The sequence below is a fragment of the Trichechus manatus genome, unplaced genomic scaffold, assembly GCF_000243295.1.
Source record: "Trichechus manatus latirostris isolate Lorelei unplaced genomic scaffold, TriManLat1.0 scaffold00157, whole genome shotgun sequence".
NCBI lineage: Eukaryota > Metazoa > Chordata > Mammalia > Sirenia > Trichechidae > Trichechus > Trichechus manatus.
In genome coordinates, this window is record NW_004444093.1 from 2,655,583 (window position 1) to 2,672,736 (window position 17,154).

A 17,154-nucleotide genomic window follows, 5' to 3' on the forward strand; every position below is an offset into this window, starting at 1 on the left:
GGGAAGACTTTCACCCTATGTCTGCTTCTGGGTGTTGGACAAACGACCGCCCCTCCAGAACCCCGTGCCTCTGAGCTGAGCATGGCTGGATGAGGTGCAGCATGTCCAGGCCCCCTGTAGGCAGTGACAGGCCTGCTGGTGGCATCTGCCAGATCGTCAAATCAGCCAGCTCTCCCGGCTCCCCCTGTGCCCCCACCCCATAGCCATCCTGGAACTTGGGGGACACCAGGCTCCCTATCACTTCATGGAAAAGAGGCCTGGTAGGATCTTGGAGCTACCCCTTCACAGAGGGCAATGTCCCAAGTGTTGGTGGCAGAACTGCGGAGGACCTGGTGTCCTGACCCCGCTCAGAGAACGTGACCTCTGCTCTGGGCCTGGAGGGGTCGGTTGGCACCATCAGGCAGGCTGTGCCTGGGCACTCTCCACACCCGACACCCCCACGTGGGACAGCCCTGCTCCCTCAGGGTATGGCCAGCCAGGGAGGCTTCTCCCCCTTGCAGAAACACCACGTGTGGCCCAGTGAAGTCCTGGCCTGTTAGGGTCAGAGCTGCGTCAGAACCCAGAGTCTGAACCCAAGTTGGTGCTTTCACATCCTGCACCCTGCCTAGAATGCCCCAGAGCCTGTGCAGACCTGCAAAGTCAGTCCCTGTTCCCTGAGGGACAGCCTGGAACAGCCCACCTGTCCCGTGTGCACACGTAGCCAGGCCAGTGTCCAGGACTGCAGCCACTGGCTGGGGGGAGGGTGTGTGGGACCCTCTAGGGACCCCTCTTCCCCCCACACTGCAGGAACCTGTTTTCCTGCTCCCACCATCAAAGCTGTCCAGCAAGGTTCAGGACAGAGGATTGGCAGAGAGCAGAGCCTTGCCACCTGCCCGCCCGCCCAGTCTCCCCAGCACCTGGGGCTGGCCAGGGGTGTCCCCACAGGCTGTGACCTGGTCTAGTGTGCCAGTCGTGCAGGCCCCTGGGTTCAGCCTCACAACCTGCTGTCTAGGCGGCCTCCCAGGGGGCACCGCTCACACGAGAGGCAGTGGCTGAGGGGCCGGCAGTGGGGATAAAACCCACTAAGACCTCCGGGTGAGCAGTTCAAAAAAAAAAAAGTATGTTGACTACTAAAGTGCAGTTGGAAGCATTTGTATTTTGGTTACAAATGTGGCTGTCTTCAGACAGAGGTCAGGGTAGGTTCACAGGCGCTGGGCTGGCAGAGAAGGTGGGCTGGGCACACCTGCCAGGCTCCTCAAGGGCACTTCCAGGGGGTGTGCTGCTGACGACCTTCTCATGCTGACCCACCGGCAGCTGGGGCTCCGTGAGTAGCTACCCACACAACTGGCGGCCCTCCATATGCAGCTCCTCAAAAATGACCATCTGTGCCACCTGCTTCTCAGCCCTACTCTCAGTGCCCTGCCAGGCCCAAGCTATGGGCAGGGATGTCCTCCCTCCTGAGACTATCTCCTTATCCCTCCCAGCCAGAAGACAGAAGTGACAGCTGCAGGCCCCACAGTCTCACTGGAGGACCTATCCTTGGAGCCCCGGGCACCACTGGGGAGGGGCTCATAAGCACTCGGCACACACTGCAGTGCAGGGGAACTCGGGGGCCTGGGCTCGGCCTCCCCAGGGCAAGCCCGTTGCTCAATGCTGTTCAATGCCGTCCCAGGGGTGGTCACTGGTGTTCAGGCGGTGGCGGCCACCCAGCACTCACACCTGCTGGTGGGCCCCTGCATGACGTGTGCACAGTGAGGACATGCGGCACTGCTCTGGGACAGTGTCAGTGGACCTCAATCTCCCTACACAGATACACTGTAACAAGGGTGAACTGAGGACCTCTGGGTTGGATAATTAACAATGTTTCTTGCTTCTCTAATCGAATATTAAATATACTGCAGAACGTCTCCAACAAGATATATCTGTAAAAAATCAAAAACACCTCACGACCCCACCCCATCCCAGGAGAGCCTGTGTCTAGGCCAAGGCTGGGGTGATGCCAGGGCTTCCATTCTGGTGTGTTTCTGGGATCCTGGTACCAGTCACTCTTCAGTAGTCACGGGGCTGGCCAGACCTGCGTGCTCACCTGGGCTACCCCATGTCACAGCCAAGGCCCTGTGGTGAAGGCTCCTGCCCAAGAGCACACAGCAGTGGGTGTTGTGGGTATGGGCCAGCTGCCCAGGCCCCAGATGTGTCCTTGGCCTGTCCATCCACACAGCAGTCAGGAGGGGACTGAAGGCAGACTCAGAGGTGCCGTCCTCCCTGCTCAGCCGCCCAGGAGGCCAGGGTCCTGGCTGATGCAACTTTGTCCCAGTGTTGGAGGGGAGAGCGGAGCCAGCAAGCCTGAGCCTGGCGTGTTCCAATTGTTTAATACGTTCAAGGATATTTAACAAAACAAAATACAAATGCTGACCCGCCAGCAGGAGGCTGTGGTCCCGGGAGATGCACACTAGCCTCTGCAGTGAACTTGTGCTTGAGGGGAAGAGGCAGCCAACATCCCAGCTCACAGACGAGGTGCTGGAGGAGTTGGCAACTCTGAATACCACTTAAATACATATGACTGTTCACAGTCATTCCCATGAAGCCAACAGCATTAGAAAGAGCCTAAAAAAAGAGCCTACTGAAGAAGGTAAAAAAGTACTTCTGTTAAATAAAACAAGGAACGCTCTGGGCTCCTCTCCCGTGAGCCACAGAGGGCATGGCGCCTGGCCAGGCATCCCTACCACCTGCTCTGGGCGTGGCTGCTGAGCCCCAGCCAGGCAGGCCCAGGCCAGGCCTCCCCATGACTGGATCCCAAGTGGGAAGTGTCGTCCATGTGGACACAGCCATGAGCAGGGATCACCTTCCTGGAAAAACCTCTGCCAGCCCTTTCCAGCGCAGTGTGGTGCCGGGGCGGGGCCGACGTGGCAGGAAGGGGCAGACCTGTAAGCTCAGACTCAGGAAAGTCTTCTCACTTATCAGACAAAGCTGTTCCCCCAAATACAACAGAATAAATAAACAAGAACGTGACAGTAGATCAGACAGAGGTGGGCAGGCCTGTTCAAGGGCACCCGAAGGTGACAGTGGGCAACTTGTAAAGTCTGTGTAGAGAGAGATACGTTAAACAATGACTCTCTCAGGACAGCCACTTGAGCACAGGAGATGCACAGCAGAGGCATAACTGAGCTCTGCAGTGGGGAGCAGGGCTGGCGTCTCAGGGGTTTTGCCTGTGAGTTGGTATCTGTGGGGGTCTGTGCCTAAAAAGTTGGTGTCTGGAGGAAGTCAGCATCTGTGGGAGTTGGCATCTCTGGGGAGCTCTGCCTGGGAGTCAGTGTCTGTAGGAAGTCAACGTCTGTGGGGAGCTTCACCTGGGAGTCGGTGTCTGTGAGGTCAGGGTCTGTGTGGGTCACTGGGGTGGTCTGGGGCTTGACTGCTCACTCGGCCTCTCCTTCTGTAGCTGAAAGTGGGGTAGCTGCCTCTGGGAGGGCCAGTGGGCATTCTAGTTGCTAAGTGATCATGGTCCCACAGGCCTCATGCATGCACAGTCCACTCCATCACGCCACATTCCTGGCTGGGCTACACAGACGTGTAGAAATCCTGGTCTAGAACCTCAGGCTTTGATGCAGACCTCCTGGGTCCTGCTGGTGGTAGCAAGCCTCTTCCACAGTGGCCACACTTCCTCACGGTGCTCTGCAGTGCCAGCACAGCTGTATCCGGAAATAAGAGGTCTTGGCATCGTTCAAACCAAACAGCTGCTGTGTTCGGCACACATGGGCGTGGGCTCCTTGTCCCCCAAAAGGCTGTTGGGTCTCAGCCTGGATGGAGGTCATCTCAACAGGACATCTTCAAATAAAGCTTTGGTTCTAAAGAGTGCAGCAGGGGCTCTGGTGCGGGGAGGCAGGTGTGGCAGGGGACATGCAACCCATGCTGTGGTGCCACAAGGCCCCAGATGACATCCACCGTCGCAGCCCATGGAGGCTCCAGCACCCGGGGCAGTGGGCTGTCCCTGCCAGGAGAGTTAAGGCACTTTCTCAAATTTTTGCCTTGAAGGAGTAAGTCCCAACGACTCAGAGTGACTTTAAATTACACTGCTCGGGTGCCCTACAGTTGTTTACTTCTTTCTCCTGCTACTTTCTGCTTTATTCCTTGCTTTTACTATGTTAACAATGTCCAGATTTTCAGTTTTATCTCTATGCCTATTAAAACTGTTTAACTTTGATACTAATAGAACAGGAGCTATTTTCTCCAATATTGTGCACAGCACAAAACTTTTAACTAGAACTCTTTATGTGCAGTTCTTTTGACCAGAAACCTAAGTCAGGACTGGGAATCCAAACCTTTCAGAGCTGGAGGATGGAGGTGGGAGCCCTGAACTCTTCCCTGTCAGCAGGAGCCTGGAGGCATGAATTCATTCATAGAAGCAGATCCCAAGTGTGACACACCATTTCAATCACCTGCTAGCTCAGGTTTGCAAACACCTGAGTCATGCTGGCAAGGACAGCCCTGTCACGTGGATGTGGTTGTGCAGCACCGGAACCAGTTCGTCTAAAGGGCAGAGGTTGCTCTGCCCAAGTGCCAGGAAGCAAAGACTCTGCAAGGTGTCCGTCCTCACTTGGTCATCACTCGGACCTGCAAAGCAAACCCAAGAAGCCCTGGGCTGAAGCTTCACTAAACCTTGTGAGCTTCCCATGTGAGTCAATCCCCTTCCTCAGTTCGGCTGTGAGTGGGCCTTTTCTTTGTCCCACAGCGTTAAGTTAGTTCAATGTTCACTTCAGAAAGAAACCTTCTGCAGCACATTGGTCAGGAGGCCTGCCACAGGCTCAAGTTCTGAATGGAGCCCGGGCTGAAGGCTGGCAGCCCAGAGTTGCTGGAAGCGTAGCAAGTAGCGCGTGGTAATGAAGGCGACGGTGCAGACTGCAGGCGGATCGCCATTAGGCAGCCTCCCAGGGTGTGCTCAGGTCTCAAAGTACTTGTAGATCGCTGTCACATACAGCATCACATTCTGCCAGTCCGGCCGCTCCGTCCGCACCATCTCGTTAATGTCCTGAGAAAAGGAAGAAGCTTGGGTCACATCCTGGCCCCCTGGCCGGCCATGAACTCTCAGGTGGGACAGGCTCACAGGCTCTCAGTCTAAGCCCAACCACACCTTTTGAAGGTACTTCCTCCCTTTGCATTGGCCTGTCCCAAGACCCTGAGAGCCTGCCCTCTGCTGCAGAGCCCACCCAGGGTCACCCCTTACTGCCCACAACAGCCCTCCTGGGGATAAGAGGGGCTCACCTTCTCGGGGGGGGGGGGCTTTCTCCCTGCCAGCCTCTAGAGCGCTCATGACAGCCTGTCCCAGGCACTGTGCTGGGACCCCCTCTGTGCCAGGGCTCTCCAAGCTCTGCATCCACCCACCCTCTAGGCTGACTGGGGCAGAAGAATGGCTGGACTGTGCCTTCTAGAGACATGTGTCAGTGTGTTAGCACTTTCCTCCTGAGCCCAAGGGCTCGGCTCAAAGGAAGGTGTGCATGAGGAAGAGTACATCACAAGGTCCAGGCTCAGCCCAGGAAGAGGTGAACGTGAGGCAGAGTGCAGCACAAGGTCTGAGATCGGCCCAGGAGGAGGTAAGCGTGAGACAGAGTGCAGCACAAGGTCCAGGCTTGGCTCACAGGAAGGTGAGCATGAGGAAGAATACAGCACGAGGTTCCCAGAGCCTCTGGTCAGGAGCTGCCTCCCAGCTCTGTGCCTCCCAGAATGCCCACGGGCAGGGAGGACACAGTGTGTGAAACGCACTTGGCCGTCTCTACTTGGGGCTCTCTCAGCTGGCGTGGCCCTGTGTCAAACCATTTCCTCCCATGGCCACCTAAGGAGATGCACTGTCACCAGGCAAGTGCATTGCCCTGTGACCACGGTTTGAGCTTAGCAAGATGACATACTTCCTAGCATGAAGCTGAGCCCTGTGGGTGTGCCTGGGGGAAAGGACTCACCAGCGTCGATTTGATGCCAACGCTTTCCGCTGCCTGGAAGGCTAGCGTAAAGTTCCGTCTCTGCAAGAGAAATAGTGTCACTGCAGTGTGAGGACAGTGCAGACAGGCCACATGGCCGTTCGTGATGCTCTGGAGAGGCACTAAGGGACAGTGGCACTACCTGTGAGGTGGTGCCGAACACCCTGCTCCCAGGAGCCCTCCACGTCCAGCCTCTGACACCAGTGCGAGAACATGGCCTCACTGATGCAGCATGGATGTCTCGGCCCCTCCTCCTCACCCACCCCTCCCTGTGTGCTGAGGATGCCAGGGCAGTGGCTTTGTAGCCTCACCTTATCCTGGCTGTTGAGCTCCTGGTATGGAATGTGGGCAGGCAGGTATGTGTGCAGGAGGGCACAGAAGGCCAGTCCATCGTTCCAGCTGCTGCTGAAGTTCGTAATGTCAATATTCTGAAGGAGAAAAAGATCGTGTGAGTGATAGGGCACTGATCTTCTCGAGAGGATGTCACAGAGGACAGAGGGGCCTCTGCAGGACACACCAAGCCTGGGTGGGCAGGGCGGCCTCTAGAGAAGCCACAGCAGGTGAGGAGCCATGTCCCAGGACCCACATGGTATCCGTGACCTGCCCTTTTATTGGCTCCTCCATCCCTCTCCCCATTCCCCCTGCCAGCCACAAAAGCAGCCACGGCACATCACACTCTCCCAGTATGGGGCAGCATGGCCACAGCGTCACCCAGGCCTGGGCCTTATATGACACATTCCCATCGGAATGACTACCCCCCCACTGTGAGGCCCCTAGGCTGCCAAGGCCTGCCTCCACCATGGCAGGTGCAGGGAATGTGGGCTGCTGGAGTGACAAAAAGGATTGAGATCTTGGCATTCCTGCCCTCTTCACTATGCTGACATTGCACTGACGGGGAGAAGCAAATGGAAGAGAAACTACTGACATCTTGGCATGGAGTGTGCAGCTGAGATGTGAGCTGACTGCTGCTTTCTCCTGCACCCCGTTGTAACTCAACAAAATGAATGACAGACCCAGCTCTGGCTACTTGCAGAGTCCTTGAAAATGAACCAAGAGTCATGTCATATCGAGGAAAACAGCTGACAGCATTTGCAGCCAATGATAAGATTCAGGCTTTCATGAGAAAATTAGTTTTCGAAACTCTTACCTGCTGCTGTGAGCCTGACAGCTCGCAACACTTAAGAGACTTTTCTGACAAGATTGCTGCGGAGACTAACAGATGTGATTTTTTAATAGGTGTCAACATTTGAAAGAGCCACCTAATTTGCGGAATCAGTACTTTCCAATGCCCAGCGTGTGACGGTACAGCCATGCTGGGTAAGAACATCAGCGCCAGTGCCAGGCTGGCCAAAGAATGCTAGTGTCAGGCTGGCCAAGGGATTCCAGTGGACAGAGGCGAAGTGTCACTGATTCCTCTCAGATTTTACAACTAGCTCTCAGGAAACTTCTACTTGTCCAGTTTCGGCGTAGTGTTAGACACGAGTACCGGCAGTCTCCAGGTTATGAATTAGATCCGTTCCTAAGTCTGTCTTTAGGTCAAATTTGTAGGTAAACAGGTACATATGGTTCTTATTTAGTGTCACTTAGTCAAATGTTTACTGTATTTTACATTTCTGTGCATATAAAACACTTAAGAAACACCTCCAAACTGTGCAATGTTTCCATGAGCGTCACAGAGTAGTGCATTCATTTGTTATTATGTACTTTTCTATGTATTTAACTCATTAGGGCAGTCCGTTCTGAAGTACGAGTTGCCTGTAAGCCAGACTTTCATAACCCGGAGACTGCCTGTATCTGAAAAGACTGTTAGAATATTCCTGCCTTTTCCAACTACATATCTGTGTGTAGCTGGACTTTCTTCAGACCCTCTCACCAAAACAGTAGGTCCAGCATACTGAAGGCAGACGCAGAAACGAGAACCCAGCTGCTTCTATTAAGCCAAATGGAAAAGCTGCAAAAACAGAAAACAATGCCACCTTTCTGTTTTTTTCTTTTATTCTGGAAAAAAATTATTTTTCATAAAAAATGTTATTTAACACATAACAGGTTTATAATTGTTATTTTAAAAAGAATACTTAGCTATTTTTTGGACGCAGTAATGCTCACAGGCATGCCCACACACATACAAGTGCTGCTCTGATGGTGAGCCCCACTGGCCTGTGGGGGGCAGGGGCTCAGAGCTGTTCTGCTCTGTTGTCTTGCAGGCCCGAGGGCAGCAGACTGTGTGATGAGGAGAATCATGGTGCAGCCAGTCACCCAGTAGGGACTCTAAGCAAAGACTCACTGCAGGTCAGACGTCTCTCTGTTTGTGATCTGAAGGTGTAAACATTTCACAGGTGTCGTGCGGCACTAGGAGCCAACCAATGTGGGGTCACACGCTCACTGCACCATGGCTGGGGAGCATGTCACCCTTCTTTTAAGAGGCACCTTACTCTACATTCCAATTAAATGCCATTCAGAATTATGTTATTATGTGACAATGCAACTCAGCTAGTATGCAGCTTTTAGCCTTACTTGCCAGAATCCTTTTAAAGATCAAAATGTACACTTAGATTGTGCTAATTCACACACTTTGGGTACAATTTGGGCCCAGGGAGGGACAAAGAGAGAGCACTTCCCATATGCTCTTGCTTTCCGTCTCACTGTCTATTTCATGCAGCCTCACTTGCCTCCAGAGATCTGGTGGTGCAGTGGTTAAGAGCTCAGCTGCTAACTAAAAGGTCGGCAGTTTGAATCCACCAGCTGCTCCCTGAAAACCCTATAGGGCAGTTCTACTCTGTCCTATTGGGTCACTATGAGCCGAACTGACTCGATGGCAATTGGTTTGGTCTGGTTTAGTTTCACTTGCCTCCAGAGTGAGTTTCACAGGTGACTGAAGAGGCCCAGGGTTTACTGCTTAAGGCAAACCACCTGCTCCTGGGTATAGATCTTATTCCTCTTGGAACAAGTGAGCCACAGAATGATATTAACACCATGAACACAGCCTCCTGAGCAGGTCTTGACTTTCAGGGGACACACACATACACGCAGGCACATACACAGGCATGCACACACAAAGGCACACAACACATACACACACACACACACACACAAACATATACACATACAAACACATACACAAGCATACACACACATGCACACACAGGCATACTAACACACATGCACATACATGCAGACATGCACAGAGACACACATATACACAGAGACACAGACACAAGGCACACACAAACACACACATGCAGACTCAGAGAGACAGATACACACACGTACACACATACACGCTAATGTTGCCTCTTCTATCTCCTGTGCATCTCAGGAAGACAGAAGCGCTAGAGGTGGAGGGAGGGTGTGAGAAGACGAAGAGCTGCACTGTGGGCCTGCCAGGTCTGGAGCTCAGGAAAGGCTGGACAGAGACATAAGACGTGGTACCCTCAATGTAAGGGACTGAAGCCGCCCCGGACGTGGTCACCCAGGACAGGCTTGAGACTAAGCCCTTCAGAACCCCTACATGTAAGAGCCACACGAGGAACACAATGTTCCATGGTCACAGCAGCGAAGGCCAGAGAGGAGGGAGGCAGCCCAGAAGCCAAAGGAAGAATTCAGAACAGGAGAGAGGCCACATGGATGTAAAAGTATTGGTTGCACCATGAGCCTGGGGTGAACACCAGCAAATTATGAAGGGAGGAACAATTACAAATTATGTTTTAAGAAGCCACCACTGCACAGAGTTTAATCATCTATACTTACAGTGTCACAACATTCACAGACAACCTGTTTTACGTCTATTTTACAGAGTTTGTCCAGAAATGGAATTTCTATATTTGAAAAGAGCACCCTGGTGTTCGAGAAGAGTCCTTGCCTGTAAAGTGCATCTTCTAGAGCGTCCCTGTGAATGGGAGGCCCGTCTGTAAAGTGCACCTTCTAGAGCGTCCCCGTGAGCGGAAGGCTCGTCTGTAAAGTGCACTTTCTAGACCATCCCTGTAAGCGGCAAGCCATTTGCTGTCCGAAGAGGGGAAAGGGCCTCTGCACGATAGGCAGGCTCCAACTCCTCCTTTGACAGTGTTGGGAGCAGGCCAGCTGATCCCTTTAAAACAAACTATTCTTAAAACCAAAAACTGACTTCTAGAGGGAAAACTCACATGTTGATGTAAAGACTTTCCAGTGTCCACTTGCGATAGGCATGGCACCCACCCATTTCTATTTTAAACAGGTTTCTTTTTAAAATAGAGACAAAAAATGCACTAGTAGTTATAATCCAAGCTCCTGGTTGATGAATTTGGATTTTGCGTGTAATTTTCAGGTCAATTCTGAGCTTTTCTACTCTACAAGACAATTCTACGTTTGCATTAAGGTGGATAAAAACAAGAGAGTTATGGTATCTGCCAGGACAAAAGTTCAAAAAGCTTTGCACACAGACTCAGGTAAGGAGCTCTGCCCATTATCTCGTAAAAGTGCTTGCTCTTCCACCTCAGAAATGTCAACCAAGTGACTGACTCGCTGGGTGGGCGGGCAGATGGACGGAGGGACAAAAGGGGCCTGGTTCCACTAGTAAAACTGACGACATTACCCCCACCTCTGCCAGGCTGCCTGGGTCCTTGTGTAGCCACCTCCTCTCCCTCTGCTGCAGTAACTGCAGTCCTGCTCAGCCTTCTCTACCTGGCCTTCAGGTGGGACCTTGCCACAGGCTCTTTTGCATGCACTGAGTTAAGGGGTGCAGCATGAAAGCCCAGAAATTACACAAACCTTCGCAAAACAGAAAGATAAAAAATGTAATAAAACTATCTGAAATGTTTTAAATTGTCTGAAGTTTAATTAAGGGCCATAAATTACACCCCCAAAAATCACATGCTCTTTAAATATCTATTAAGGTTCTAATTTATTTAAGGAAATGGTTTTTTTATGGGCAAGATGCCAAAAAGCATGAGTCATCTCTGCTCACACCAGCAAGCACCATGTCCTCATGGCTGTCTGCTAGGTTTCGAGCAGTGTCTACAGGACCCTGCACAGCAGGGGCAGACCTCTCTAAAGCCAGCTTCACAGGGCACAGAGCTGCTAGGCTACAGCCAAATAAATGTACTGAGTGAGACACGGCCAGGTCCACAGCCTGGGCCTCAAGAAGTCACTGTGAACTGCAAAACACAAAGTCCCTGACCACAGGAACTAGCTGGGCCTGAGTGAGGTGGTGGGGCCCTTGTGTGTGGTGTGTCGGGAGGGTGTGTTGGGGGAGATAACGTCTAAAAGAGGAACACTGAAAGGAGGGGCATGTGAAAAGACTGCTCACATCTAGGCTTTAGCTTCACTTGTGCTTATACCCCACAAGGCTGTGACAGATAATTCTCCAGACAGCTGGACAGTTAAGAGGACTCCAGTGAGAACACAGGGAACTCACCATGTATAAGAGTTAAGAACCACTAAAAGCAAATGAGGTATCAAGCCAGAAAACCATCAAAGACCGACCCTGCCCTCCTAGCCATGTCTAGGGAGGGCAACTCAGGGTGAACCCTGATGGAAGGGCACTGCGTCTCATAGTCCTGTGTTGTGGATGCAGGGGTTCCAATCAAGGGTCCTCAGTCCTCACTGTGCAGCAGAACCACCTGGGAAAGTTTTTAGCTTATATATGCTCAGCCCTACCTCAGAGGTGCTGACCCAACTGGTCATTTTCTTTAAAGGTCTCCAGTAGAGGACCACTGGTTTAAGAACTGCCGAGGGGGTTAGTGCAATGGCCAGGAACACACGATGTGTGACAACCGTGAGTCACAGTGATGCTTCCCAAAGCCAAATCATCACCCACCCCTCATCCTTTGGAAGGTCTGGGCCACCTCTCACTATCCTGAGTGATCCAACTCTCCTGACCAAGCTATACTTCCAGGAAATCCAATAGCTGGTGAAGGACTTCTCTGCAAAAAGGAATTCCAGCTAATAAATGAGGAAGGAGGGACAGGATTTTGCAATAATGATGATTAATGGCTAATAACATCACAGAGACAGCTGGCCTACTGCACCTCTGGACAGACAGACACAACCCCACACAAATCTGGAATCCGATCCAGCCTCTAGTTCTATCCACCAGTGTGTACTTGGGGCACCACCAAAGGGGCATAATCAGCAAATCTAAAATGCAGGAAACTACAGGACATACAATCCAGCTTCTTCAAAAAGAAAGATTTAAAGGAGAAAAAAAGGGGGGGAATTAATAGATTAAGACAGACTTAAAAGAGACAAATTATCCAAATGCAATATGTGGACCTCGGTTGGATCTTAATTCAAACAAACCAATTGTAAAAACATTATGATTCAATCAGGGAGTTTGAACTCTATTTGATGACATTTGATGAAATGTCTGGGATTTGCTTTTGAATCATTGTGGGGTGGGGAGTGGTATGCATTGATGACTTGTTGCTGAGGGATGCGGCCATGCAGGTTCATTTTACTATTCTATTGACTTTAGTGTATACTTGAAAATTTCCATTTAAAACAAATAAACATACAGCTCAATGACAAAAGGAGAAACAACCCAATTGAAAAATGGGTAAAGGACTTGAATAGACCTTTCTCTAAGTAAGATATAAAAACTGCCATTAAGTACACGAGAAGATGCTCAACATCTTTAGCAGTCAGAGGAATGCAAATCAAACCACAGTGAGATACCACTTCACCTGCCTGGGAGTGCTATGATAAAAAACACACAATAACAACTGTGGTCGTGGATGTGGAGAAACTGGAACCCTGTTAACGTGGAATGGCGCAGCTGTTGTGGAAATGAGTTTGGCAGCTCCTCAAAAAGTTATACATTAAATTATCGTATGACTCAGCAATTCAACTCCTAGGTATATACCCAAAAAAACTGGAAACAGGTGTTTGAGCAAATACCTGTACACTAATTTTCATAGCAATACTATTCACAAGAGCCAAGAAGTAGAAACAACCCAAATGTCTATCAATAGGTAAACAGATACATCCATACAATGAAATACTTTTCAGCCATAAAAAGGAATGAAGTATTGATGCATGCTACAACATGGATGAAACTTGAAAACGCCATGCTGTGTGAAGTCAGTCAGTCAAAATAGGGCACAGATTGTATGATCCCATTTACGTGAAATAGTCAGCATAGGCAAATCCATACAGACAGAAAACAGATTTGTGGTTGCCAGGGCTGGGGAAAAGGGGGTATAAGGAGTGACTGCTTAATGGGTATAGACTTTCTGTTCGGGATGATGAAAATGTTCTGGAACTAGATAGTGGCAATGGCTGCACAACACTGTGAACGCACTTAATGTCACTGAATTACAAACTTAAAAATGGTTAAAATGGTAAATTTTATGTTATGTGTATTTTACGTAACATAAAAAAAATTGGCAAATGTTCTGAAGTAACTTATGACCAATAACTCTATACAACAGGTAGGTCTCATAAGCAACTAACTTATCCTGCAGTGTTTACTGACAAGCTACATGGCTTAAACTCAGATGAATTTATTTGGCCCAGCTTTGGAAATAAAAAAAATTTTCTTCAAAGCAAATAAGCAAACGAACTGCTAAGGGTAAGAGGCAGGGTATCAATCACCTTCCTTCGCCACAAGAAAAAACTGAGCAACTCTGATAACTCCACGAAAACCAGGGATCTCATCCTCTGTGTGTGAGCTGTTCCGAAGCTCAAGAAAGGAAGATGCCCCTGATTTTGTGAGAGAAGTCATCAAATATGCTCAAGGTAGATCTCAGATACAGTATCAAGTACACAGAAGCTTCACAAAAACAAAACCTAAGTTACAATAATATGTTCCAGGTTTAAAGTGCTATGACATTTTTAGTCAAATAAATCTGTTTTTTTTTTTATTGTACTTTAAGTGGAAGTTTATAATTCAAGTTAGTCTCTCATACAAAAATTTATACATACATAGTTTTGTGACACTAACTGCTCTCCCCATACTGTGACAGCACACTCCTCCTTTCCACTCTTGATTTCCCGTGTCCATTAAACCAGCTCCTGAACCTGTCTGCCTTTTCATCTCACCTCTGGACAGAAGCTGCCCATTTAGTCTCATGTATCTACTTGAGCTAAGAAGCACTTTCTTCATGAGTATCATTTTATATCCCATAGTCCAGTTCAACCTCTGTCTGAAGAGTTGGCCTTTGAAGGGTTTTAGTTCTGAGTTGACAGAGAGTCCAGGGGCAATGCTTTCTTGGATTCCTCCAGTCTCAGTCAGACCATTAAGGCTGGTCTTTTTACTAGAATTTGAGTTCTGCATCCCAATTTCTCCTGCTCCATCAGGGACTCTCTGTTGTGTTCCCTCTCAGGGCGGTCATCGGTGGTAGTTGGGCACCATCTAGTTTTTCTGGTCTCAGGATGACGAAGTCTCTGGTTTATGTGGCCCTTTCTGTCTCTTGGGCTAATACTTTCCTTGTGTCTTTGGTGTTCATTCTCCTTTACTCCAGGTGGTTGGGACCAATTGATGCATCTTAGGCGGCCACTTTCAAGCTTTTAAGATCCCAGATGCCACTCAGCAAAGTAGGATGCAGAACATTTTCTTAAACTTTGTTATGCCAACTGACCTAGATGTCCCCTGAAATCATGGTCCCCAGATCCCCGTCCCTGCAACTCTGTCCCTTGAAGTGTTTGGTTATATTCAGGAAATTTCTTAGCTTTGGTTTAGTCCAGTTGTGCTGACTTCCCCTGTAGTGTGTGTTGTCTTTCCCTTCACCTAAGATAATTCTTGTCTACAATCTAGTTAGTGAATAACCCTCTCCCTCCCTTTCCACCCACGTAACCATCAAAGAATGTTTTCTTCGGTGTTTAAACCTTTTCTTGAGTTCTTATAATAGTGGTCTTATACAATATTTGCCCTTTTGTGACTGACTACATTCACTCAGCATAATGTCCTCCAGATTCCTCCACATTATGTTTCACGGACTCATCATTGTTCTTCATTGTTGCATAGTATTCCATTGTGTTAATATACCATAATTTGTTTATCCATTCATCTGTAGATGGGCACCTAGGTTGTTTCCATCTTTTTGCTATTGTGAGCAGTGCTGAAATGAACATGGGTGTACATATATCTATTTGTGTGACCACTCTTATTTCTCTAAAATATATTCCAAGGAATGAGATTGCTGGATCGTATGGTACTTCTATTTCTAGCTTTTTAAAGAAGCACCTAATCAATTTTCAAAGTAGTTGTACCATTTTACATTCACACCATCAGTGTCTAAGTGTTCCAGTCTCTCCACAACCTCTCCAACATTTATGGTGTTTTTTGTATTAATGCTAGCCTTGGGGTGAGATGGTATCTCATTGTAGTTTTGATCTGTGTTTCTCTAATGGCTAATGATCGTGAGCATTTTTCATGTGTCTGTTAGCTGCCTGAATGTCTTTTTTGTTCATATTCTTTGCATGTATTTAATTCGGTTGTACGTCTTTGTGTTGTTGAGGTTTTGCAGTATCCTGTAGACTTCAGAGATTAGACGCTGATCCGATTTGTCTTAGCCAAAATTTTTTCCCAGTCTGTAGGCTGTCTTTTTACTCTTTTGGTGAAGTCTTTCGATGAGCGTAAGTGTTTGATTCTTAGGAGCTCCCAGTTATCTAGTTTCTCTTCTGGTGTTTGTGCATTCTTACTTACACTTTGTATTCTGTTTATGTCATGTATTAGGGCTCCTAGTGTTGTCCCTATTTTTCCTTTCATGATCTTCATTATTTTCAATTTTATATTTAGGTCTTTGATCCATTTTGAGTTAGTTTTTGTGCATGGTGTGAGGTATGGATCTTGTTTCAGTTTTTTGCAGTTGGATATTCAGTTATGTCAGCACCATTTGTTAAACAGACTGTCTTTTTCCAAGTTAATGGACTTTGGAACTTTGTCAAATATCAGCTGCTGACAGATGGATGAATTTACGTCTGGATTCTCAATTCTGTTCCATTGGTCTATGTATCTGTTGTTGTACTACTACCAGGCTATTTTGACTACTATGGCGGTATAATAGGTTCTCAAATCAGGTAGCGTGAGGTCTCCCACTTTGTTCTTCTTCTTCAGTAATGCTTTACTTATCTTTACTTATCTTTCCCTTTCCATATGAAGTTGGCGATTTGTCTCTCCATCTCCTTAAAAAATGCTGTTGGAATGTGGATCAGGATTGTACTGCATCTATAGATCGCTTTGGGTAGAATTGACATTTTCACAATACTGAGTCTTCCTATCCATTAGCAAGATATGTTTTCCCACTTATGCCAGTCTCTTTTGGTTTCTTCAGTAGTGTCTTGTAGTTTTCATTGTATAGGTCTTTTACATCTCTCGTTAGATTTATCCCTAAGTATTTTATCTACTTGGGGGCTACTGTAAATTGTATTGATTGGGTGATTTCTGCTTCGAAGTTCCCTTTGTTGGTGTAGAGGAATCCAACTGATTTTTGTATGTTTACCTTGTATCCTGATACTTTGCTGAACTCTTCTGTTAGTTCCAGTAGTTTTCTTTTTTTTTTAATTGTACTTTGGATGAAGGTTTATAGAACAAATATTTTCTCATTAAACAGTCACTACAAATATTGTTTTATGACATTGGTTAACAACCCCACAACATGTCAAAACGCTCCCTTCTCAGCCTTGGAGGACCTTTTCTTTTTTTTGGTGAAAAGATACACAGCCAAAGATACACCATTTCAAAAAGTTCTACATGTATAGTTCAGTGATGCTGATTTCGTTCTTCCAGATGTGCTGCTATTCTCACTTTAGATGAAGGTTTATAGAACAAAATAGTTTCTCATTAAACAGTATACATACTGCCCTATAACAATGGTTAAGAACCCCACCACATGTCAACACTGTCCTTACTCAATCTTGGGTTCCCTATCACCAGCTTTCTGTCCTCTTCTGCCTTCTAGTCCTTGTCCCTGGACTGCTGTGCCTGGTTAGTCCTGTTTTGTTTTATGGGGCAGTCCAATCCCCAGCTGAACGGTGACCCTCAGGAGTGACTTCACCACTGAGCTAAACGGGTGTCTAGGGACCATACTCTTGCGGTTTCTCCAGTCTCTGTCAGGTAAGTCAGGTATTTTTTGTGTGTGTTAGAATTGTGTTTTACATCCTTCTCCAGCTCTGTCCAGAACCCTCTGTTGTGATCCCAGTCAGAGCAGTCAATGGTGGTAGCTGGGCACCATCTAGCTGTACTGGACTCAGTCCGGTGGAGGCCTTGGTAGCTGTGGTCCATTAGTCCTTTGGA

General features: G+C 48.3%; 1 protein-coding gene across 3 annotated transcripts in view; it reads right to left on the reverse strand.

Annotated features, from left to right (window-relative positions):
- Window positions 1–3,850: 3,850 nt before the first annotated feature.
- The window catches only part of SPECC1L (sperm antigen with calponin homology and coiled-coil domains 1 like), a 272,749-nt gene continuing 259,445 nt past the window's right edge, over window positions 3,851–17,154 (reverse strand). The window contains exons 10-12 of one of the 3 annotated variants that reach the window (XM_023740531.1): window positions 6,257–6,373; window positions 5,928–5,987; window positions 3,851–5,002 (exon numbers count right to left, since the gene is read on the reverse strand). In XM_023740531.1, coding sequence (XP_023596299.1) covers window positions 4,913–5,002; window positions 5,928–5,987; window positions 6,257–6,373 — 267 coding nt within the window. In that variant the 3' untranslated portion in view covers window positions 3,851–4,912. The remainder of the gene's footprint in view (window positions 5,003–5,927; window positions 5,988–6,256; window positions 6,374–17,154) is intronic. The other 2 variants (XM_023740528.1, XM_004386171.3) reach the window with 2 other exon arrangements.